Raw genomic sequence first — 24319 nt, 5'->3', positions numbered from 1 at the left:
GACTGCAGAGCGTGAGTTCGGATTGGTTACTGGGCCGTTTTACGACAGTAATTTGACTGGTCAGCTGACGCCATTCTACAAGAGAGGAAGGATGGAGGTGTGTTTGAGGTTTATGACTTCAATGTGAGTTTTGTGTGTGATGTTTCGCTAGACATAAAAGAGCCCTGTATTATTCTATTCAAAGGGTACGACACAGACTTCCAGACATGTTTTGTGGGTATCAAGAAGGCGATTTTCAGTTGCCTAAAGGCGGGTGAGTTTACAGAGAAAAAGTAAATGCATGTGCAGTTGTTTTTTTATTCGCATGCCAAAGCGCATTGTCTTTTGATTGGATCATTCTTCATACACTGAGAAGAGGGAAAAGTGATGTTTTTTAAACAATGTATATCAACATTTATTAGGCTACAGACTATATTTATGGAAACAAAGTGTATCACCATTTATTAGGCTACAGACTATATTTAGGGATAAATGAAAACTATTCCAATAATTGAAAAGTAATGCTGCAAGCCTGCAAATAATATATAATTAAATACTGATTCAGATATTTATCTCTTCTCCCCCCAAATATTTTTTTGGGCAGTCCTTAACCACGTGCATTGGATAAATCTTAACTAGAATTTGTGAGTCTGGAGATAAGTGGCTGTTGAAACAGTGATGCCCTTTGGACTCAGTCAGAGGTGGTATTATTGAATTTGGGGAAACTCATTTGGTGGAATGTGAGAGCCTCCTCGCTTGGGTAGGCTAAACAAAACTCCACTAAAATGTGTGGCGTAAAATGTTTGTTACTACTAGCCTATACATGTTATTCCAAGAAGTGGCGACAGTGTTTCCCTTCAAATATTTTCCAAGCGGAGTGCAAAAAAAGCCCCCACATCAACATCTAGGGCCTCCTTTAAAATCAAAACTATTAAATTTAAACCAATGGATTATGTAAGGGATAATCATCAAGGGACTATGCGTTCTCTGGAAAATAATGAACGTTGTTGTTCATTATTTTCCAGAGAACGCATAGCCCCTCGTTGATGATCTCTTACTTGGTGTGCGACAGAGCTAGATTGGGAAGCCTGTCCCACCTATGCAAAGGTAGGGAAAACACTGAATGGGAATAAACCAATTAGACCACCTATGCTTTCTAACAATGTTTTTTTTGGTATGGAGCCATAGCAGCATGGACCATACTGCTATATGGTCCCTTGTCATAACTGGCAGGTCACACAATCTGTTTGCCAGCCAGCTCCTCTCCTACCTGCCCTCCCCTCCTCGATGTCTTCTTCATCTGGCACAGGGCCTCTGTCAGAAGCTACAAACTGGTGACAATGTCTGCAGTGTGACATACTGACTACCTGTGGCGGGAGTTCCATGGGTCAGTATGTTCTGTGTACATGTGTTCTTTGAGAGAACCTCATCCCCAGGCTATTGTGCACAGAGGTCTGGTGTGTGAGACTAGAGAGAACCTATCCGGTAAGTAAAGGTGGGGTGACTGGCTGCTTGTCTATCGGTTGAGTTTATTTAACCAACGGTTCAGATCACACTGCATTGAGTGCTGCTGTAGTTGAAAATATGTTTTAGGTTTCTTGAGGAAGGGACCACCAAGGGTGGGTTTAATAGATGTCATGGGGTGTGTGAGAGAGTGCTGATCTCTATATAGAGTGGATGGGCTTGCCTGGTGGTGTCATGTTATGCTTATGTCATGTGGGTCTAATGTTCCCTGCTAGTAATGCACTTTATACTGAATTTAGCACAGAGGGTGAGGGAAGGTTCTATTTTGAAGAATGTAAGTAGTGTTTTTCTCTTTTATAATCTTTGGAATATGTGGAAAATGTTTATGATATGTTTATGATGATATTTTATGTTGCTATGGATAAGATTGGCTTCTAATCTAAATGTAATGTGAGAATTGAATCAATCACTTAATCAAAAAACTAGAATGCTACGCCGTCTACTCTCTCTACCCCAGGAAGTAAGGTTAGGATGATAGGTGAGCTGTGATAGAATTGTTTACATCCAAACAGATACTCAGTGACTGAATGGTGATGATACAATTCATGATACAAGTATTTAACCCTGTGTTGATACCATCATCGTCTCTGTTACCTCTTGATTGGCCAGTGAGTGGGATTGCATTGTTTCCACTAGATTGTCATTCCAAGCTAAGCATTGTGATGAAGTGATCAAAACATACTCATGCTTGTGTAAATTCTCATACATATACATGCACATACAGTTTGTGCGTGCATTTGCACACTAAAACTTGTGTGTATTTTTGCCAGACACATATGGTCATTTCTATGTAAATGGACCAATGAGCACCAACGTGAAGTTTATAGGAGAATGTCAAATTGGGTGTCAAATTAAAGCTAAGAGACTAGTTTTCAGAAATTAAGGCATATATATATATATATATATACAGTGAGGGAAAAAAAGTATTTGATCCCCTGCTGATTTTGTACGTTTGCCCACTGACAAAGAAATGATCAGTCTATAATTTTAATGGTAGGTTTATTTGAACAGTGAGAGACAGAATAACAACAGAAAAATCCAGAAAAACGTATGTCAAAAATGTTATAAATTGATTTGCATTTTAATGAGGGAAATAAGTATTTGACCCCCTCTCAATCAGAAAGATTTCTGGCTCCCAGGTGTCTTTTATACAGGTAACGAGCTGAGATTAAGAGCACATTCTTAAAGGGAGTGCTCCTAATCTCAGTTTGTTACCTGTATAAAAGACACCTGTCCACAGAAGCAATCAATCAATCAGATTCCAAACTCTCCACCATGGCCAAGACCAAAGAGCTCTCCAAGGATGTCAGGGACAAGATTGTAGACCTACACAAGGCTGGAATGGGCTACAAGACCATCGCCAAGCAGCTTGGTGAGAAGGTGACAACAGTTGGTGCGATTATTCGCAAATGGAAGAAACACAAAAGACCTGTCAATCTCCCTCGGCCTGGGGCTCCATGCAAGATCTCACCTCGTGGAGTTGCAATGATCATGAAAACGGTGAGGAATCAGCCCAGAACTACACGGGAGGATCTTGTCAATGATCTCAAGGCAGCTGGGACCATAGTCACCAAGAAAACCATTGGTAACACACTACGCCGTGAAGGACTGAAATCCTGCAGCACCCACAAGGTCCCCCTGCTCAAGAAAGCACATATACAGGCCCGTCTGAAGTTTGCCAATGAACATCTGAATGATTCAGAGGAGAACTGGGTGAAAGTGTTGTGGTCAGATGAGACCAAAATCGAGCTCTTTGGCATCAACTCAAGTCACTGTGTTTGGAGGAGGAGGAATGCTGCCTATGACCCCAAGAACACCATCCCCACCGTCAAACATGGAGGTGGAAACATTATGCTTTGGGGGTGTTTTTCTGCTAGGGGGACAGGACAACTTCACCGCATCAAAGGGACGATGGACGGGGCCATGTACCGTCAAATCTTGGGTGAGAACCTCCTTCCCTCAGCCAGGGCATTGAAAATGGGTCGTGGATGAGTATTCCAGCATGACAATGACCCAAAACACACGGCCAAGGCAACAAAGGAGTGGCTCAAGAAGAGGGACATTAAGGTCCTGGAGTGGCCTAGCCAGTCTCCAGACCTTAATCCCATAGAAAATCTGTGGAGGGAGCTGAAGGTTCGAGTTGCCAAACATCAGCCTCGAAACCTTAATGACTTGGAGAAGATCTTCAAAGAGGAGTGGAACAAAATCCCTCCTGAGATGTGTGCAAACCTGGTGGCCAACTACAAGAAACATCTGACCTCTGTGATTGCCAACAAGGGTTTTGCCACCAAGTACTAAGTCCTGTTTTGCAGAGGGGTCAAATACTTATTTCCCTCATTTAAAATGCAAATCAATTTATAACATTTTGACATGCGTTTTTTCGGGATTATTTTGTTATTCTGTCACTCACTGTTCAAATAAACCTGGCATTAAAATTATAGACTGATCATGTCTTTGTCAGTGGGCAAACGTACAAAATCAGCAGGGGATCAAATACTTTTTTCCCTCACTGTACATTTTTCAACCATTTTCCATCCCAAAAATAAGGAATAAGCAAAGGCTCAGGGGTTTCAGAAAACCTCTACCAGAAAAAGTCTTAAAAGGTATTAGAAATACATCAAAGCACAATCATGTTAAAGTAAAGACCCCTGCCAACTAATATCAACACTTATATTTAGTTTTGGATAAATTATTCTGCCTTCTGTAAGTTTAAGAAACATTGCCCTGTGCCTTGAAATTCTGTTACTAAAAACCCACATACGGTGCCTTCAGAAAGTATTCACACCCCTTTACGTTTTCCACATTTTGTTGTTACAAAGTGGGATTAAAATGGATTTAATAGTCTTTTTTTTGGTCACCAATCTACACAAAATACTATAATGGTAAAAAATCATTCAAAAATAAAACACCTTGTTGATTAGATACTGTAAGTATTCAACCATGTTAGAATCACCTTTGGCAGCGATTACAGCTGTGAGTCTTTCTGGGTAAGTCTCTAAGAGCGTTGCACACCTTAATTGTACAACATTGCACATTTTATACTTTTTTAAATTCTTCAAGCTCTGTCAAGTTGCTTGTTGATCATTGCTAGACAGCCATTTTCAAGTCTTGCCATAGATTTTCAAGACGATTTAAGTCAATACTGTAACTAGGCCACTCAGGAATATACAATGTCATCTTGGTAAGCAACTCCAGTGTATTGGAGGTTGTTGTCCTGCTAAAAGGTGAATTTGTCTCTCAGTGTCTGTTGGAAAGAAAACTGAACACGGTTTTCCTCTAGGATTTTCCCGTGCTTAGCTCTATTCTGTTTAATTTTATCATTAAAAAATGACAAGCATATCCATGACCCAACATGATGCAGCCACCACAATGCTTGAAAATATGAAGAGTGGTACTCAGTGACGTGTTGTGTTGGATTTGCCCCAAACATAATGCTTTGTATTCAGGACATAAAGTTAATTTCTTTGCCAAATTATTTGCATTTTTACTTTAGCACCTTATTGCAAACAGGCTGCATGTTTTGGAATATTTTTATTTTGTACAGACTTCCATCTTTTTCCTCTGTCAATTAGGTTAGTATTGTGGAGTAACTACAATGTGGTTGATCCATCCTCAGTATTCTCCTATCATAGCCATTAAACTCTGTAAATGTTTTAAAGTCACCATTGGCCTCATGGTGAAATCCCTGAGCGGTTTCCTTCCTCTCCAGCAACTGAGTTAGGAAGGACGCCTGTATTTTTGGAGTGACTGGGGTTATTGATACACCATCCCAAAGTATAATTAATAACTTCATCATGGTCAAAGGGATATTTTGCCATTACCAATTGGTGCCCTTCTTTGCGAGGTATTGGGAAACCTCACTGCTCGACTGAGGGACCTTACAGATAGTTTTATGTGTAGGGTACAGAGATGAGGTAGTCATTCAAAACATGTCAAACACTATTATTGCACACAGTGAGTCCATTATGATTTGTTAAGCAAATCTTTACTCCTGAACTCTAGGCTTGCCATAACAAAGGGGTTGAATTGTTATTGACTCAATACATTTTTGACTCAAGAAACGTTTAATTTTTTATTAATTTGTACACATTTCGAAAAAAAAACATAATTCCACTTTGCCATTATGGGGTATTGTGTGTGTGTGTGTGTGTGTAGGCCAGTGACAAAAATAAATCAGTTTTAATCCATTTTAAATTCAGGCTGTAACACAACTAAAATGTGTGAAAAGTCAAGGGGTGTGAATACTTTCTGAAGGCACTATACATGGATTTATCAGAGTTTTGGGAAAATGTGGACACATTAAAAAAACTTACCAAACTTTGCATCTGCCTAGTTCTTCCAGTAAATGTGTTTTTGTAAAATGTTCTTTGTAAATTGTTAAAAGTAGTCCTTGTGCATTGAGCTCTATGGTTTGCTAAACTTTTTAAATCAATGGTTTTTGTTTGGCATACATTTTAAAGTGAAGAATCTGTCTCAGCGCAATTCTGTTATTGTGGAATTGCCCATATACAGTATAATGTTGTGTGTGTGTGTGTGTGTGTTGACAGAGCAAAGCTAGCCTCTCTCTTTGGTCTGGATCAGGCTGACAGTCAGGGCAACGAGTCCTTCCAGTTCAGATCCCCCAAACAGCCGAAGAAAACCACCACCACTCTGAGTAAGACACAACACACAACCGTCTGAGGCCCTGTTTGAACACTGGTCAAATTCCTTCCTTCCTTCATGTGAACACTGATCCAACATGATTGGATAGATGAAAGTTATGACTCTAGACAGCAGGAAGGATGCATTTCTTCAGTATTGTGGCTTGTAAAGTATAAAGACTTCAGACCACGCGTAAACTCTAATGCAATTCTTCCAATACATCCATGAATGGATTGGTGCAAAAGTTCACATTATGTAAGTGTTTGAATATGGTCTGCGTGTTTTCAAAGGCCCATCTCCTCAAAAGCCTGCACCACCTCCTTCTGTCCTATTGGCTACTGCTGTTCAGGCGTTCCGCTTGTGAGTATGTCCACAAACACAAGTACCTGAAATCCATATCACTAGATGGAGTTGATATGTGTCTCTCAGAGTTTAATGTGTATGTGAGTATGTCCATTTTTAGTGTGCTTATGGCGGTGCGTGCGTGAGAGAATGTGCGTTTGTTGTGTTGTGTTCACAGGTCCAGTTTAAACCTGTTTGGTCTTGTTGTCATGGTTTTGTGTTTGCAGTGTGAATGGCCAGTACACAAAACAGGGGAAGGTGGGAGCTGCTATCCTGGGAAATCATCCAACCAGAGAGGTACTTGAGCTGTGAAGGATATGTAAAACCAGTTTCCATTGAGAATAAACACACTCTAAGTGATGTGAAGAGGAAGTCTCCATCTCTACATTCAGTGCTTGACTTGGACTGAAATGGGTGCTGGTACTCATTATGAGTGCTGTTTTTATTTAGGTGCTGGAACTCTGCAATATTTTTAAGTGAATATTCTATAAGAGGTGCCGCAACTCAAGCATTAGAACATTTTGAGGTGCTTGTGAGCTCCGGCCTAAGTCATGCACTGTTTACATTGAATCCTATGATTTTCCAACTCAATTAATACAGGGTCATGTATTTTGCTCTAACCACTTAATAAGAAATATGCTCTCCCTGAGACGATTCAGTTAATTGTATGATTTTTAGATACTCTAGACTTTTTTTGTGTAGAGTGAAAAAGGTTCATGATAAATTGTTTGAATTTGTCTTGATACAGGTATAAATCAAGGGCAAAAGTTTTAGCCACATTTTAAATTGAGTTTGTTTACAAATCATCTACGCTACACTTGATCATAACCAAAAGGTAGAAAAGTGATAAACTATTGCATAAAAAGGTCAATGTGTAAAACACAACTATGTAAACCTGCCTTTGTAACTACCACATAAATACATGTGTTATTGTAAAGTGGGACCCAAGTTTATTCTGTTCACACATCGAGTTTGTGTTTGCCTATTCATCATCTGTCAGTCTGCTTCCTCTTGTCTTGATTTTTTTCTTCAGTACATGATCCTGCTTTATGGCAGCCAACAGAAACCAATCACAACTGCCAAGATCCATCTAGGCTTCATCTTCACAGTGAGTAGTGCATCTTCCCATGATGTGTACATGCTTGTGCAGTTTTAACTGTGTGGTGTGGGTGTGTTTTAACTAGACTATATTTGATTTGACTTCTCAGGTTCAGCCAGGTAACTATGGAACATTCTACGATGACCAGAGGCTCAACTGGTCCCTGATGTTTGACTCTGAGAAAGCTGGAGTGGACTTTTGCAAAGAGGTGAACGAAGGATGCTTTTTTTTTTCTTATACTAGACGGCTATACAGTACCAATCAAAAGTTTGGGGACACCTACTCATTCAAGGGTTTTTCTTTATTTTTTACTTTATAGAATAACAGTGAAGACTTCAAAACTATGAAATAACACATGGAATCATGTACTAGCCACCCTTTGCCTTGATGGCAGCTTTGCACACTCTTGGCATTCTCTCAACCAGCTTCACCTGGAATGCTTTTCCAACAGTCTTGAAGGAGTTCCCACATATGCTGAGCACTTGTAACCAAAAGTGTTAAATAACAAGTGCTCAGCATATGTGGGAACTCCTTCAAGACTGTTGGAAAACACCAGGTGAAGCTGGTTGAGAGAATGCCAAAAGTGTGCAAAGCTGTCATCAAGGCAAAGGGTGGCTATTTGAAGAATCTCAAATATAAAATATATTTAGATTTGTTTAACACTTTTTTTGGTTAGTACATGATTCCATGTGTTATTTCATAGGTTTGATGTCTTCACTATTATTCTACAATGTAAAACAATTTAAATAAAGAAAAACCCTTGAATGAGTAGATGTGTCCAAACTTTTGACTGGTAGTGTACACGGAGTGTACAAAACATTAAGAACACCTTCCTAACATTGAGTTGCACCCCCCACCCCCTTTGGCCCTCAGAACAGCCTCAATTCGTCGGGGCATGAACTCTACAAGGTGTCGAAAGCATTCCACAGGGATACTGGCCCATGCTGACTCCAATGCTTCCCACAGTTGGCTGGATGTCCTTTGGGTGGTGGACCATTCTTGATACACACAGGAAACTGTTGAGCGTGAAAAACCCAGCAGCGTTGCAGTTCTTGATAAACCGGTGCGCCTGGCACCTACTGACATACCCCATTCAAAGGCACTTAACTCTTTTGTCTCAAGGCTTAAAAATCCTTATTTAACCCGTCTCCTCTCCTTCATCAACACTGATTTGAAGTGGATTTAACAAGTGACATCAATAAGGGTTCTTAGCTTTCACCTGGATTCATAATGTGTTCATAATGATTTGTACACTCAGTGTGTGTATATATAGAGATCTCTATATATGGCTCTGGAAAGACAGATGGATAGTCTGTTTTTTTAGTTATTTGCACACATTAACAATTCCTTCACTTTTTTTTAATGTTTAAACCTTTACCCACCAATCCAGCTGTGCGTGGCCAGATGGAACAGTGAGGCCGCTGTAGATTCACTACTGACCCAGGACCTGCTGTTAGGAGAGGGACAGGCGGTGGACTATGGTGACATGGTAGAGGTGGCCTTCACAGGCTGGCTTCTACAGAACCACAACATCGGACAGGTGACAAATAACTCAGAATTGTCAGAATACAGCCCAAATAACTGTGCTGTATTCGGACAAAATGAACTGGTTCTGAGAAAATGAACTGGTTCTGAGAAAATGAACTGGTTGTGACAAAACTTAATAAAGGCTCAGAAAAGCTTTATTCTCCAAACATTGCGCAATTTGATTTGTGGCTTTATAAAAGTAAAGATCAGAAGATATACAAACATTGACAATATACTGACATTCTAGATGCTGGGGCCTATGTTTTCTGTGTTTTCCCCATGCACCCTTCCTCGTACGGTGCTCATTAGTTTACCTAATGAGCACCGTGCTGGCAGAAATTATGACTAGAACTTTCTTACCAGTAGCTTAGCATGGTCCAATTTATTTTGTATTTATTTAACCTTTATTTAACTAGGCAAGTCAGTTAAGAACTAATTCTTATTTACAATGACGGCCTACACCGGCCAAACCCGGACGACGCTGGGCCAATTGTGCGTTTTCTGTGTTTTCCCCATGCACCCTTCCTCGTACGGTGCTCATTAGTTTACCTAATGAGCACCGTGCTGGCAGAAATTATGACTAGAACTTTCTTACCAGTAGCTTAGCCTAGTATGGTCCAATTTATTTTGTATTTATTTAACCTTTATTTAACTAGGCAAGTCAGTTAAGAACTAATTCTTATTTACAATGACGGCCTACACCGGCCAAACCCGGACGACGCTGGGCCAATTGTGCGCCGCCCTATGGGACTCCCAATCACGGCCAGTTGTGATACAGCCTGGAATCGAACCAGGTCGTCTGTAGTGACGCCTCAAGCACTGAGATGCAGTGCCTTAGACCGCTGCGCCACTCGAGAGCCCAATACTCATCATGTCAAACTGACAAATAACGATAATAACCACCAGTCAATGTACAAATTGACTGTAGCGCTGATCAGAGGAAAGATTTCACCATCAGGATTAGGATTTGTGGCCAAGGTATGGATAGAGCATCTCTGTGAAGTTGCAGCCAGTGACAGAGTAGATATGAGACCTGGCCCGCACATCATAAAAGGAGACCTGACCCCCCTCATAATCCACAAACACCCCCACCTTCTGTGGCGTGTCTCTCAGAAAGATGGGGACAGGGTAGGTGTCACTGGCTTTGTACTCACACCCATACTTCTGCATAGTCCAGTATCCAGTTTGAGTCCTTAGTGTGATATCCCCCTTCCTGTTGATAGACTCACTGGCTACTCCTGAATCCCATTCAGTATTCCCCGTAACCATAACCTCATAGTAAAATCTCCCTGAAGAGAAGCCCTCAATTCCAAGGACATTCAAATGAAAACAATCAAACCTCCCTAGGTAGTTTGGGAGATCCTGTTCTTTGCCTCCATTTCTCATTTGCTTCCCAACCCTAGACAGGATGAGGTGAGGAGGTGCTGTATCAGGGTCCAGAGTCACATCCACTGTCTACCACTGAATCCTCTCCAGCTCAGCATCACCCAACCTCTTCACTTCACTCATAAGTGTCTCCTCCAGCTGAGACACGGCTCTCCTCACAGTCCCCAGACACAGATCACTGTGAACACTGATCTCAGACCAGTCCTTGGTGGGTGGAGGGCTGCACAGACATGGGAAGCTCTGGAGGAGGTGGACCTCAGTGTGTGAGCGCTATTCCAGCTCAGTGCTTCTACTCTGTAGCTCAGTGATTTCCTGCTCCAGCTCTTTAATGAGCCCTTCAGCCTGCCACTCTGCTGCTTTCTGCTTCTCCTCAATGAGCTCAGCCTGGCTTCTCTCAATGGAGCGCACCAGAGCAGTGAAGACCTACACTCTGAGATCTACTGAGTGTTTGATCTCCTCAACCTTACTATATCTTGGAAGCATCTTCTGGTCTACCTCTGCCATCACCTTTCCTAGTTTAGCCATTTTCTCTCCATACTCTTCCTCTAGAGCAGCATATCCCAAACTCTGTCCTCGGGAACCCAAGGGGTGCACGTTTTGGTTTTTGCCGTAACACTACACAGCTTATTCAAATGATCAAAGCTGGTTGATTAGTTGAGTATTTGAATCAGCTGGTAGTGCTAGGGCAAAAACCAAAACGTGCACCCCTTGGGGTCCCTAGGACCGAGGTTAGGAAACCCTGCTCTAGAGGGACAGTGTCATGACAGTGTCATGTGGTCTGTTTTCAAGCAAAAAACACAGACATGTCTGGTCACTCCTACAGAACAGATCCAGGAGTCTCTCGTGCTTCTGATGCATCCTGTCTTCCAGGTTCTCCACAGGGTTGATCAGCTTGTGTCTCTTTAAGGCTGCAACTCTCTGAGGCTCCAGGGGAGTCTCACAGAAAGAGGTTTGACACACCAGGCAGGACTTCAGGGCCTTGAGCGTTGTCCCAGCACAGATGTCACAGGAGACTTCTAGGGGTTGAGCAGGGCCTTGGTCTGGGCTGGGCCTTGGGTGAGGGCCTTGGTCTAGGTTGGTGGATTTCCCTTGAACTGACTTCCTGAACTGAGTAGCCATCTCAGAAAAGAGAGTATTGATGCGACGCTCAGGTTTCCTGTCAAATTTATCCATACACATGGGACACCGGCACTGGTCACTAGTATCCCAGTACTCTTTGATACAGGCCATGCAGAAGTTGTGTCCACATGGAATGGCTACTGGCTCAGTGAACACATCCAGACAGATAGAGCACAGGAAGTGCTCTTTAGACAGGAGACTGCTGGAGGCGGCCATATCTAAACCAAGACCAAAGGTGAAACCATTATCAGTCAGTTCGAGATCATTTCAGTTTGAGTCAACATGGTACGATGTTGCGATCCCTATGTGATCGTAAAACATTGATCCTAACCAATTGTAAAGCATGGTTTTACCTTTACAGGGCAACATTGTACACATCCTTAGATATTCATATTATGGGCCTTCATTGGCAAAACCACAAAATGGCCAGCCCCATTACTTGGTTAGCTATAATGGAGAAATTTAACGACCAAATTATAGCTACTGTATGGAAAAAATGACTAGGTCAACATGATAGTTTCTAGACAATTTAAAGCTGTACATTAATGTTTATGACATTACTTACAAACAATGTAGTAAAGCAACCTTATATTTTGTGTTATGATGGAGTTATCACGAATGAATGGGCATACTGTCTATCATTCATGATAAAACATTTTATAAAATAGCTGTGTATATCACAGTTCCTTTAACAGATGCAGCTAGCAATAGAGTTTGGACAAATCTGTCTCACCTGTGTTGGGAATGTCTCTGTGCTTTCTGTTTGTGGCATCAAAAGAGGCCCAGATAAGGCTGTAGTAGAGGTTTAGAGTTTGGGCTACCAGTAAATGTCTTCTCAGTTTAGTTTTCTCAGAGAGGAAAAGACGAGGCCTAGCTAGAAGACCTTTAGTTTTACTTCTGCAAAGTGATGTTTAAATAGAACAGGGCTCTCCAACCCTGTTCCTGGAGAGCTTACCCTCCTGTAGGTTTTCATTCCAACCCCAGTTGATTCAGTTTATCAACCAGCTAATTATTAGAATCAGGTGTGCTAGATTAGGGTTGGAGTGAAAACCTACAGGATGGTAGCTCTCCAGGAACAGGGTTGGCGAGCCCTGAAATAAAACATTGTTGTCCCACCCACTTTTCTCTTCCTTGAGTAGTTAACCCTTTACATGGCTGAACGCTCTCTGACCTTGTTTACTATTGTCTGGAGAGAGTCCAAATGTATGGCATGGATTTTAAATCAAGAATTCGAGAATTTCTTTCAGTGTGTTTGTGTGACTGTCAAATTTCTCTCTCTCCTCTTCTTTCACTCACTCACTCACTCACTTATCCTCCTCACAATGCATGTCAATGCCAATTTGATCACCATTCAGCTGAATGTATATTGTTTTCTGTGTGTCTGTTAGATGTTTGACTGCAACGTGGGCAAAGACAAGCTGCTGAGAGTGAAGCTTGGCACCGGTAAAGCCATTAAGGTAAGTGTAAAGCAGTGGAGGCTGGTGGAAGGAGCTATAGGAGGATGGGCTCATTGTAATGGCTGGATTGGAATGGTATCAAACCTATGGAAACCACATGTTTCACTCAATTCCATTCCAGCCATTACAATGAGCTCATCCTCCTATAGCTCTTTCCACCAGCCTCCACTGGTGTAGAGGTCAACTCAGCAATATGATATCAACACACATAGTGAGGCAACTTCCTGCTTACAGAAATCAACAAATATAGAAAAATGTGATGTCTCTCTCGCTCTCCTATCTCTTTAGGGCTTGGAGGAAGGGATGTTAGGGATGCAGAAAAGTGGGCGTCGCCTCCATATCGTGCCCCCCACCCTAGGATATGGGTCAAAGGGCATCCCCAACCGCGTCCCCTCCTCCAGCACACTGGTCTACAATGTGGAGATCCGCCGGGTAGGCGCACACTCTTTCATTCAGTTTCAAGCGTCAAACAGTATCTCACTGTAGCCATGTGGAACTGTTTGTGTGCCAAAGCTAGAGGGTGCAATTGGCCAAAATGGCTCTCTAGATGTTCTAACTCTGTGGGGTTTATTCAGGTGAAGTTTGCTAAGGACAGTGGGTCGGAGCGACAGAGTGGGGGATTAATCACCAACTCCCCCTCCCTCAGTGTGGACAGTCTGGGCTTTGTGATGTCCCCCCAGCCTCAGTCTCAGCCCCCCACCTCTATCTCAGCAGAGCCCGGGTACGTACCACTACCTTCACTGTTGCTCGGTGGGGGAGTTAGGAGGGTTTTCCTGGAGGCCAAATTGTCAGATGGCAGGTTAACTCTTTGACTTTTCTGCCAACAGTGGTCAGCCTCTGCATGTGAAATCCAATTCAATAAATGAGCAACTGATGGTGAGTGTGTTATTTTCATTTAGTTTAACTTCTTTGCATGCTTACATGCACACATTCTCACTCACATGTGCGCACGCACACACACACACTCACTCACTCACTCACTCACTCACTCACTCACTCACTCACTCACTCACTCACAATCAAACAGTCACAATCTCTCTCAAATAGTATTGTCTTGCCTACAGCAGCCAGATGCAGCCAAAGCCAAGTTGATCTCTCGTATGGCCAAGATGGGTCAGCCCATGCTGCCCTTCCTAACAGGAGCCATCCCCGCCCAGCCAGATCACAGCTTCTCAGAGACAGAGGTGGGCTCCATAGTGTGTGTGTGTGTGTGTGTGTGTGTGTGCACCTTCTGTTCTGTATAGAAATTCAACATTTGCATTCCCACAATTCCAGTTTTTGACCAAGTCAATACTTTTCAGCATACCTGGCAAACCGGTTCCAATGTCAAAACAAAAGGAGTACGACCTATGACCCTTTGTCATGTTTGACACACCAATGACAGTGCCGCTGACCTGTTAATATTCTTCTGCGTCTGTATTTGTGTCACCCTGCAGGACCCCAGTGAATCTCACCCTTCACATCACTGTCCGCACCCCCAGCCAGTCCAGATGTCAGCTGTCCATGCAGGTAAGACCTCTAGTTCAGTGTCCATTTATGCCCATATGTTTGGTAGGTCCACCTAACTATGCTTAAAGCGATCATCCTACAGTCATTTGCTTATATTCAGGGTTGTAGTTTCTGTTTCAGTGCCTGGGGTCGCCGCGCCAACTGCTGCCCAGAAACCAGTGTTTATGGAGACAGTGGTCCCACAGGCTGTGGACTGTGGTGGAAGCAGTCATGTCTTCCAGGTATTGAATTTGAATTAAATAACCGATATTGATCTCCAAAGGGGAAATTGGAAATGATCCGCTATGCTTATCCACCCCTCCCACCCCTATTTAACGACGTACTTTGGTACGATCCGCTATGCTTATCCCCCCCCTCCCACCCCTATTTAACGACGTACTTTGGTACGATCCGCTATGCTTATCCCCCCCTCCCACCCCTATTTTAACGACGTACTTTGGTACGACTCCATTCACAGCCCTCCTTTCAGTCTGAATTTGGTCCATCCTGCCTTGGTCAGTTCCACCCTCATCATGCAGTTTCATACCAGGGTAAGGAAAATACAATGTTCACTGTCACCTTGTCTAAGTGCAGCATGGCAGACATAATATTGTATTGTAATGTGTTTTCATTTGCTTTATCTGACAACATTTGACCCGTCTAGCACCTATTGATGTCACTTCCTTCTTGATGACGGAGGCGCGACAGCACAACACTGAGATCGGACAGGCTGTGGGGAAAGTGGCGGATAAAATCAACCTGCTGGTCTCCAAGGTCAGCAGTGGACTTTTGTTTGTAGTTCTGGTAACACTTTCCTGTTTTGCATTGTTTCTTCTCATAATGATCCTGACAAACTGAGACATTATAAGGCCTCATAGCCTCATACATGCTCGTAACCAGTAATAAAGCATTATAACAGTTTTAAGTCATGTTATCATATTTTCTACCAGGTGGATGAGCTCCAGAAGCATGGTGGTGGCAACTCTCTGGGTCTGTCCTCTGTGTCCATGGAAACAGCCATGATCATGCACAACATCCAGAGAATCACCCAGGTCCGTCATCAACTGTCCCACTAGTCTACAGCGTCCTCCCCTCCTTTTCTGCTCACCCTCATTCTGCACTGGTCTGAAAAAAGGATTCTTGTATTCGTCTACCGTTCTTCATCTGCACTGATGTAGGGGAAAATAGGACTGGTGAAAGCAGTTACCTGATAGGCATTGACCATTGCATGGAACGACATAACTGTTCTCCGTTTGGGTTCCACAGGAGAACTTGTTTCTAAAGAAGGAGGTTCTGGAGAAGAGCACCCGAGTGGAGGAGCAGAACTGGAAGATCGGAGAACTCCTCGAGCAGAACCAGAGGTGTGTGTGTGTGTGTGTTCAATGGGTTCTGTAGATGTAAATAAATACAAATATCTACATATTTTATTTTAACAGGAACAATAGTACAATTCAGACATATCACAGTCAATGTATTTTAATTTAAAACAACATACACCTACACATAAAGTGAACATGTACACACAGCAACACCTCAGCCTCCATATGATTCATCTCATGATGATAATGTGGAGCTCTCTTTACTTAAACACAATATAACCTGGTCACCCCGCCCTGTCCCAAGGGGTCCACCGCCCTGCAGCACCTCAGCCTCCATATGATTCATCTCATGATGATAATGTGGAGCTCTCTTTACTTAAACACAATATAACCTGGTCACCCCGCCCTGTCCCAAGGGGTCCACCGCCCTGCAGCACCTCAGCCTCCATATGATTCATCTCATGATGATAATGTGGAGCTCTCTTTACTTAAACACAATATAACCTGGTCACCCCGCCCTGTCCCAAGGGGTCCACCGCCCTGCAGCACCTCAGCCTCCATATGATTCATCTCATGATGATAATGTGGAGCTCTCTTTACTTAAACACAATATAACTTGGTCACCCCGCCCTGTCCCAGGGGGTCCACCGCCCTGCAGCACCTCCAACCTAACACACCCCATTTCAGGATCTTAGTGAAACATTCATTATTGGCTTTGGGTGTACTAGGCCAGAGTGACAGTCCACAGGACGGTAGACCCCCAGGGCTAGGACAGAGCCACCCAGCAGCCTAAACCGGTATCCACCCTGACGTGGGCATGTTTTCAATACAGAGTCCTTTTGTCTTACGGTATTCAATACATGACCTTATGAAAGTTAATCTGGTAATAAATCAAATCTATGGCTTGACATTTCTACCATCCCTTGTGACATTGTGGGAGGATAACCAGCCTTCAAATTTAAAACAAATATATGTATGCACTCACTAACTGTAAGTCGCTCTGGATAAGAGCGTCTGCTAAATAACTAAAATGTAAATGTAATGAATGGCAATGCATTCCTTAGCCGCTATGAATGCTACGGTAATGTTACACAGTTTCTTCTGATAACGGTCTCCAGTATTTCCAAGCAAATAAAAAAACGGGAAGAAGATAGAATGTGAATCTGTAGACATGTTGAGATAAAAACAAGATGTTGTGTGTGACAGGTGTATGGAACAGAGAGGTTTACTGTTGGAACAGAGGAATGACGCGCTGAAGAGCAACACTCAACAGAACCAAACTAGCCTGCTGCAGGCAGAACAGGTAGGAAAGAGCAGAGGAAACGTACTACACACACACACACACAGTGTCTCATAGACACACACGTACACACACATTTAAGTCTCTCTCTCCTCCACCTCTCTCTCCCCTTTCTCTCTCTTTCGCTCTCTCTTTTGCTCTCTCTATCTCAGGTGCACCTGACAGAGTACCTAGCCGCCTCCTCCACCCTGGTCTCCAAGCTTCAGCTGGAGTCCTCCTCGCTGCAGCGCTCTGTCTCTGACCTGCAGACCCAGCTGAGCCAAGCCCTGCAAGACAGGGAGAGCCACTGTACTCAGATCAGCTCATTAGAGAGACTAGTAGAAGGTACAGTACAGGACTGGCAGAACCACTGCACTTGCATCAGTTTATTAGAGAGACTACACAACTGTCTCTGAATTTTGAATGGTCCAGCGCACCGGGTGGACAGGGTTTTAACTTTTGGGACTGTTCTATTGGGTCATTACACCATGCAAACTAAAGGTGTGTGTGTGTGTGTGTGTGTGTGTGTGTGTGTGTTCGTACAGAGCTAAGGAAGGGAGAGGGGAGGGCACAGGCCCAGTGGCTTACAGAGAAACAGAAATGTAAAGAGATGGAGCTGAGAGTCGCCAACACAGAGGAGGAGCTACAGGACCTGAGGGCTGAGAAAGGAAACCTGGACACGGTGTGTATCTGTGGAGACGAGCAGGCAGGACCAATGTGTCCCACATGGTGCCAGTATTCTTCTAATAACTGTTTGGTATAAAAATTATATTCTACAGAATACAGTCCACATACCCAATTCTGATTATACCCCTTGTTCCCAAAGTGTGCTCCCTTTCACTCACTCCCCCTCATCTGCACTAATCCAATGCTTTTAATTCATTTAATTTTTTTAAATTTTAGTCATTTAGCAGACGCTCTTATCCAGAGCGAGTTACAGGAGCAATTAGGGTTAAGTGCCTTGCTCAAGGGCACATCGACAGATTTTTCACCTAGTCGGCTCGGGGATTAGAACCAGCGACCTTTCGGTTACTGGCACAACGCTCTTAACCACTAAGCTACCTCTTCACAAAAGAGAAGGGGGCAGAATGGGAATTGGACTTTGGTCTTGATCTTGTAACACTGTGTCGGTCTCTGTCAGATGCTGTTGGAGAGGAAGCGGAGGTGGCAGTGTGAGGAGGAGGCGAGGAGGAGCAGCCAGAGGGAGACGGACCACCTGAGGACCAGGAGAGGAGAAGTAGAGCAGGGGGCCAGGGAGCAGGTACACTCACTCTCTCACACACACACACACAATGATCTAGACTAAAGACCAGCCATATTGAGTCAGTTGAAATGTTGCAACATAGACATAACATTTATTATTCATTATTATTAACATATAATAATGCTTAACATACACTAGCGTTCAAAAGTTTGGGGTCACTTAGAAATGTCCTTGTTTTTGAAAGAAAAGCAATTTTTTTGTCCATTAAATTAACATCAAATTGATCAGAAATACAGTGTAGACATTGTTAATGTTGTAAATGGCTATTGTAGCTGGAAACGCTGATTTTTAATGGAATATCTACATAGGCGTACAGAGGCCCATTATCAGCAACCATCAGTCCTGTGTTCCAATGGCACGTTGTGTTTGCTAATCCGAGTTTATCATTTTAAAAGGCTAATTGATCATTAGAAAACCCTTATGCAAATATGTTAGCACAGCTGAAAATTGTTGTGCTGATTAAAGAAGCAATAAAACTGGCCTTCTTGAGACCAGTTGAGTATCTGGAGCATCAGCAATTGTGGGTTCGATTACAGGATCAAAATGGCCAGAAACAAATAACTTTCTTCTGAAACTCGTCAGTCTATTCTTGTTCTGAGAAATGAAGGCTATTCCTTGCGAGAAATTGCCAAGAAACTGAAGATCTCATACAACGCTGTGTACTACTCCCTTCACAGAACAGCGGAAACTGGCTCTAACCAGAATAGAAAGAGGAGTGGAAGACCCCGGTGCACAACTGAGCAAGAGGACAAATACATTAGTGTCTAGTTTGAGAAACAGACGCCTCACAGGTCCTCAACTGGCAGCTTCATTAAATAGTACCCGCAAAACACTCATCAACAGTGAAGAGGCGACTCCGGGATGCTGACCTTCTAGGCAGAGTTGCAAAGAAAAAGCCATATCTCAGACTGGCCAATAAAAATAAAAGATTAAGATGGGCAGTCTGAGATATTACTTTTTCTTTGCAACTCTGCCTAGAAGGTCAGCATCTGATGGACTGATGGTTGCTGATAATGGGCCTATGTAGATACTCCATTAAAAATCAGCCGTTTCTAGCTACAATAGCCATTTACAACATTAACAATGTCTAAACTGTATTTCTGATCAATTTGAAGTTATTTTAATGGACAAAAAAATTGCTTTTCTTTTGAAAGAAATTACATTTCTAAGTGACCCCAAACTTTTGAACGGTAGTGTATATTTAAGCAGGAAGGCCAGAGGAGGTGTGGGATATGGCCAATATACCACGGCTAAGGGCTGTTCTTATGCACAACGCAATGCAGAGTGCCTGGATACAGCCCTTAGCCATGGTATATTGGCCATATATCACAAACCCCAGAGGAACCTTATTGCTATTATAAACTGGTTACCAACATAATTAGAGCAGTAAAACTAAATGTTTTGTCATACCCGTTGTATACGGTCTGATATACCATGGCTTTCAGTCAATCAGAATTCAGGGCTCAAACCACCCTGTTTATATAAAGCATTATACCTGTAGGCTTTATACGTGTGTGTGTCTTTAACTAAAGGTGGAGCTTGATGTGGACTGGCAGCAGGGTGGGTATGAGAAGGAACAACATAGCCATGAGCTAGCAGAAATCACACAGCAGAGAGACATTCTGGCCAGGACACTGACACAGCTACAGGAGCAGGTGAAGGACATACTGGGTGTACACACTCCCTAAACATTAGGAAATGGAAATGGTACTAATAGTTAAATTCCAATGCTCTCTCTCTCTCAGTATATGGCAGCACAGAGCAGGGCAGAGACCACCAGGAAGCAGCTAGAAATTATATTGGTTGAGCAGGAGACTAGGCATGCCCAACAGCCCAATCAGGATGCAGTGGCAGAACAGGTGAGAGGTCACAAATATTCACCACAGACTAATCTGTACGTGATTGGAGTAGTGTTTCTTAATTCTGGTCCTTGGGACCCACATTTTAGTTTTTCCCCTAGCACTATACACTTGATTCCACTAATCACCTCATCATCAAACCTTTGAGTAGTGGAATCAGGTGTTTAGTGCTTGAGCAAAAACAAAAATGTCCCCAGGACCAGGGTGAAGAAACACTGGAATAGAGAAAGCAGACTTTGGGTGGGGGGGGGATTTATATTAAAATTATACTTTTGCTCTACCGAACTACTCCAATGAGCAACACTAAGAGAACATTTTATATTGCTCTCATTCCCACCTCTCTCTGATCACTGATCGTTTCAACGGTTTACGTGTGTTCCCTCCAGGTGAAGAGAGTGATGAACGGAGTGTTCCATTCTCTGAGAGGGGAGTTCGGCCTGCACCAGTCATACCAAGGAAGCGATGTTCTAGGAGTCATGCTAAGCACAATCAAGGTACGGTGCAACCAACACCGGGTGTTTCCATTTCACATTGCCCTGCAGATAGTAAGGCTGGACCAAAAGTTGATAATCGCCGCTTATGGGGGGTACCCATGTTAATACTTTTAACACCCATGAGTTGTCCTGCACCAGTCATTTGAATCCAGAGTTTGACATTGAGCATGTTGTTGGTAATGTAAACAAGGAAAATATGTTGTTGTGTTAACATAGTGTGGTAACTCTCCCCATCCTACAGAGTGTCACACTGGATCTCCTAACAGCCCACGACCGAGAGGAAGAAGAGGAGGAGAAATGGACAAAAGCTGTGGAGCAAAATGGGAGGAGGGTAAATGATGATGAAGAAATCAATCGATCCAGTCGATCCACACAAGAGAAAGAGGACAGTGGAGTTACTCAGACAGCCTGGACCTCTATTGTTAGGTCCTTGTGGTCTGAGGCTCAAGTGGAGGAAGAGTCCATAAATTCAGAAGGCCTACAAAACGAAGCTGAAGACACCTCCAGAGAAGAAACGCCTTCTAAGGCATGGACTGACTCAGAGAATGGCCTAACACCATCATCCCTCATGGTTCTTATTGAGGAAATGTCTTGTCAAGTACAACCTCTCACGGTCCAAATTGACCAATCAAAGCAGATGGAGGTTGCACCTCCATTTTAGTACTCCCCCCACCATTGTAAAAAAGATTTTGGAAGCTATACAAATGCATTTATTAATGTACACATTCGTTTTTTGCCATGTTTATTCTATTACAAACACCTTCATGCATACTTTCAAATTACATTGTGCGCTAAACTTACAAAAAAAAAAAAATACATAACATTTTCCTTAAAGTATAATTTTTATAGAGAACTAATGTCACTGTCCCCACTACAAAATAAATATATACCAATTGTGCAAGTTCTCCCACTTAAAAATATGAGAGAGGCCTGTAATTTTCATCATAGGTACACGTCAACTATGACAGACAAAATGAGGGAAAAAAATCCTGAAAATCACATTGTAGGATTTTTAATGAATTTATTTGCATATTATGGTGGAAAATAAGTATTTGGTCAATAACAAAAGTTTCTCAATACTTTGTTATATACCCTTTGTTGGCAATGACACAGGTCAAACGTTTTCTGTAAGTCTTCACTAGGTTTTCACACACTGTTGCTGGTATTTTGGCCCATTCCTCCATGCAGATCTCCTCTAGAGCAGTGATGTTTTGTGGCTGTCGCTGGGCAACACAGACTTTCAACTCCCTCCAAAGATTTTCTATGGGGTTGAGATCTGGAGACTGGCTAGGCCACTCCAGGACCTTGAAATGCTTCTTACGAAGCCACTCCTTCGTTGCCCAGGCGGTGTGTTTGGGATCATTGTCATGCTGAAAGACCCAGCCACGTTTCATCTTCAATGCCCTTGCTGATGGAAGGAGGTTTTCACTCAAAATCTCATGATACATGGCCCCATTCATTCTTTCCTTTACACGGATCAGTCGTCCTGGTCCCTTTGCAGAAAAACAGCCCCAAAGCATGATGTTTCCACCCCCATGCTTCACAGTAGGTATGGTGTTCTTTGGATGCAACTCAGCATTCTTTGTCCTCCAAACACAACGAGTTGAGTTTTTACCAAAAAATTCTATTTTGGTTTCATCTGACCATATGACATTCTCCCAATCCTCTTCTGGATCATCCAAATGCACTCTAGCAAACTTCAGACGGGCCTGGACATGTACTGGCTTAAGCAGGGGGACACGTCTTGCACTGCAGGATTTGAGTCCCTGGCGGCGTAGTGTGTTACTGATGGTAGGCTTTGTTACTTTGGTCCCAGCTCTCCGCAGGTCATTCACTAGGTCCCCCCGTGTGGTTCTGGGATTTTTGCTCACCGTTCTTGTGATCATTTTGACCCCCACGGGGTGAGATCTTGCATGGAGCCCCAGATCGAGGGAGATTATCAGTGGTCTTGTATGTCTTCCATTTCCTAATAATTGCTCCCACAGTTGATTTCTTCAAACCAAGCTGCTTACCTATTGCAGATTCAGTCTTCCCAGCCTGGTGCAAGTCTACAATTTTGTTTCTGGTGTCCTTTGACAGCTCTTTGGTCTTGGCCATAGTGGAGTTTGGAGTGTGACTGTTTGAGGTTGTGGACAGGTGTCTTTTATACTGATAACAAGTTCAAACAGGTGCCATTAATACAGGTAACGAGTGGAGGACAGAGGAGCCTCTTAAAGAAGAAGTTACAGGTCTGTGAGAGACAAATCTTGCTTGTTTGTAGGTGACCAAATACTTATTTTCCACCATAATTTGCAAATAAATTAATTAAAAATCCTACAATGTGATTTTCTGGATTTTTTTTATTCTCAATTTGTCTGTTATAGTTGACGTGTACCTATGATGAAAATTACAGGCCTCTCTCATCTTTTTAAGTGGGAGAACTTGCACAATTGGTGGCTGACTAAATACTTTTTTCCCCCACTGTATATACTTCAATAGGTGTAGAATTCCATTAATCCCTATGGAGGACTGCTTCTCCTGAGGATTACCAATATGGCCGAGCGGTGGCGCCAAAGCCTCTCATAGAATTAGCAATCTAGGGTTTATATCCATCATTGGAAAGAACAGGGGTTGTGTTATTAGCCACCAAATTGAAGAAAACGGTCTGAAAATGAATCAGTGCCTACTAGTTTTTAATGTTTCTACTGTATAATGAACCAAAGCAAAATAGTATTGTTAAATAATACATGTTTTATCCTCTCTTCTGGAATGCTATCTTTTAAAGCAACTTTCCAGAATTTCCAAATTTCTATGAAATTAGACCTATAATTACTTTCAATATGAGTGAAATAGTCGTCCTTCAAAAAATTGTATTCAAGCATGTTAAAAATCTGCTTTTTTTGTGTTGGAATGGTGTTGGCGTACCCCAACAACCATAATGGCGTGGGCATATACTGGTCATAAAAAATTTGGGAGTTTTATTAGCCTGAGCCGCGGTGCACCGGTCTATGGCACATGACGTGAACAGGCAAAAGCGGTGAGGGAGGAGCGCCCTTCTCAAATCTAACAGTAATCTACGCTGTTCGGTCATCTTGGCAACAAGACAGCATGGTGCATTGTCCAGAAACATACACCATCTCTTTTCCATAAAATATGTTTGAATTTCAAACTAGTTTTCATTGGGAAGGCAGAATGCATTTTTATCAAAAGCAATCCCTTTTGCATGTCAAAACACAGAATCCTACTCATTACTCCAAGTACTTAAACTAGCCTAGGCTATGTCACTTTTGTTTTGAGCCGACTTCACCATGGGCTTTGAAATTGGCACCTGGCTCACGCCCGGGGAGGCAGCCTGGTTCCAAAACGAATGCAATCTGGTGTAAACCCCTCCCACTGGGGTAACCCGGGCCAGATAATTGAATCCCCTCATTATTAATGTGAGTAGGCCACTGATTGGCCAGATCATCCTCCTCTAGACCACTGATTGGCCAGATCATCCTCCGGCGTATGACATACTGAGGAAATAGCAAGCATTTTTGAAAAGGTCTGCTTGATACAAGTTT

General features: G+C 42.8%; 2 protein-coding genes across 4 annotated transcripts; one reads left to right on the top strand and one right to left on the bottom strand.

The window, feature by feature from the left end:
* The first annotated feature begins 11 nt into the window (after nucleotides 1–11).
* fkbp15a (FKBP prolyl isomerase family member 15a) lies at nucleotides 12–21498 on the top strand. Of its 3 annotated transcripts, XM_041897538.2 has the most exons (27): nucleotides 12–97; nucleotides 185–253; nucleotides 6051–6157; nucleotides 6435–6504; nucleotides 6714–6783; nucleotides 7520–7594; nucleotides 7695–7793; nucleotides 8976–9125; nucleotides 13006–13074; nucleotides 13363–13506; nucleotides 13650–13795; nucleotides 13902–13950; nucleotides 14139–14258; nucleotides 14511–14583; nucleotides 14692–14804; nucleotides 15041–15113; nucleotides 15227–15336; nucleotides 15513–15614; nucleotides 15829–15923; nucleotides 17088–17184; nucleotides 17334–17505; nucleotides 17706–17842; nucleotides 18302–18421; nucleotides 19957–20079; nucleotides 20170–20283; nucleotides 20670–20777; nucleotides 21019–21498. In XM_041897538.2, exons 2-27 carry the CDS (start codon nucleotides 207–209, stop codon nucleotides 21436–21438), a joined length of 3003 nt encoding a protein of 1000 aa, XP_041753472.2. In that variant the 5' UTR covers nucleotides 12–97; nucleotides 185–206; the 3' UTR covers nucleotides 21439–21498. The 3 variants fall into 3 exon arrangements, with proteins under 3 accessions (XP_041753472.2, XP_041753473.2, XP_041753476.2); XM_041897539.2 differs by lacking the exon at nucleotides 12–97 and having other exon boundaries at nucleotides 123–253; nucleotides 14142–14258; XM_041897542.2 differs by lacking the exon at nucleotides 12–97 and having other exon boundaries at nucleotides 123–253; nucleotides 14704–14804.
* LOC121582038 (E3 ubiquitin-protein ligase TRIM47-like) lies at nucleotides 9914–12586 on the bottom strand. Its single transcript, XM_041897547.2, has 2 exons — nucleotides 12351–12586; nucleotides 9914–11835 (listed from the first exon to the last, which is right to left on the bottom strand). The coding sequence occupies exon 2, from the start codon at nucleotides 11831–11833 to the stop codon at nucleotides 11243–11245; it is 591 nt and encodes a 196-aa protein (XP_041753481.1). The 5' UTR covers nucleotides 11834–11835; nucleotides 12351–12586; the 3' UTR covers nucleotides 9914–11242.
* Nucleotides 21499–24319: the final 2821 nt, after the last annotated feature.

Source organism: Coregonus clupeaformis, chromosome 15 (genome assembly GCF_020615455.1).
Source record: "Coregonus clupeaformis isolate EN_2021a chromosome 15, ASM2061545v1, whole genome shotgun sequence".
NCBI lineage: Eukaryota > Metazoa > Chordata > Actinopteri > Salmoniformes > Salmonidae > Coregonus > Coregonus clupeaformis.
The sequence above is the reverse complement of the archived record's forward strand: the minus strand, read 5'-3'. Positions and strand labels throughout refer to the sequence as shown.

Excerpts from the sequence above, each read along its gene's own strand:
- fkbp15a (XM_041897538.2), top strand. The coding sequence starts at position 207 with ATGTTTTGTGGGTATCAAGAAGGCGATTTTCAGTTGCCTAAAGGCGG. Across the intron at positions 13,075-13,362 it reads GCACCGGTAAAGCCATTAAG|GGCTTGGAGGAAGGGATGTT; the intron begins GTAAGTGTAAAG and ends CTATCTCTTTAG. Across the intron at positions 13,507-13,649 it reads ACAATGTGGAGATCCGCCGG|GTGAAGTTTGCTAAGGACAG; the intron begins GTAGGCGCACAC and ends GGGTTTATTCAG.
- LOC121582038 (XM_041897547.2), bottom strand. The coding sequence starts at position 11,833 with ATGGCCGCCTCCAGCAGTCTCCTGTCTAAAGAGCACTTCCTGTGCTCT.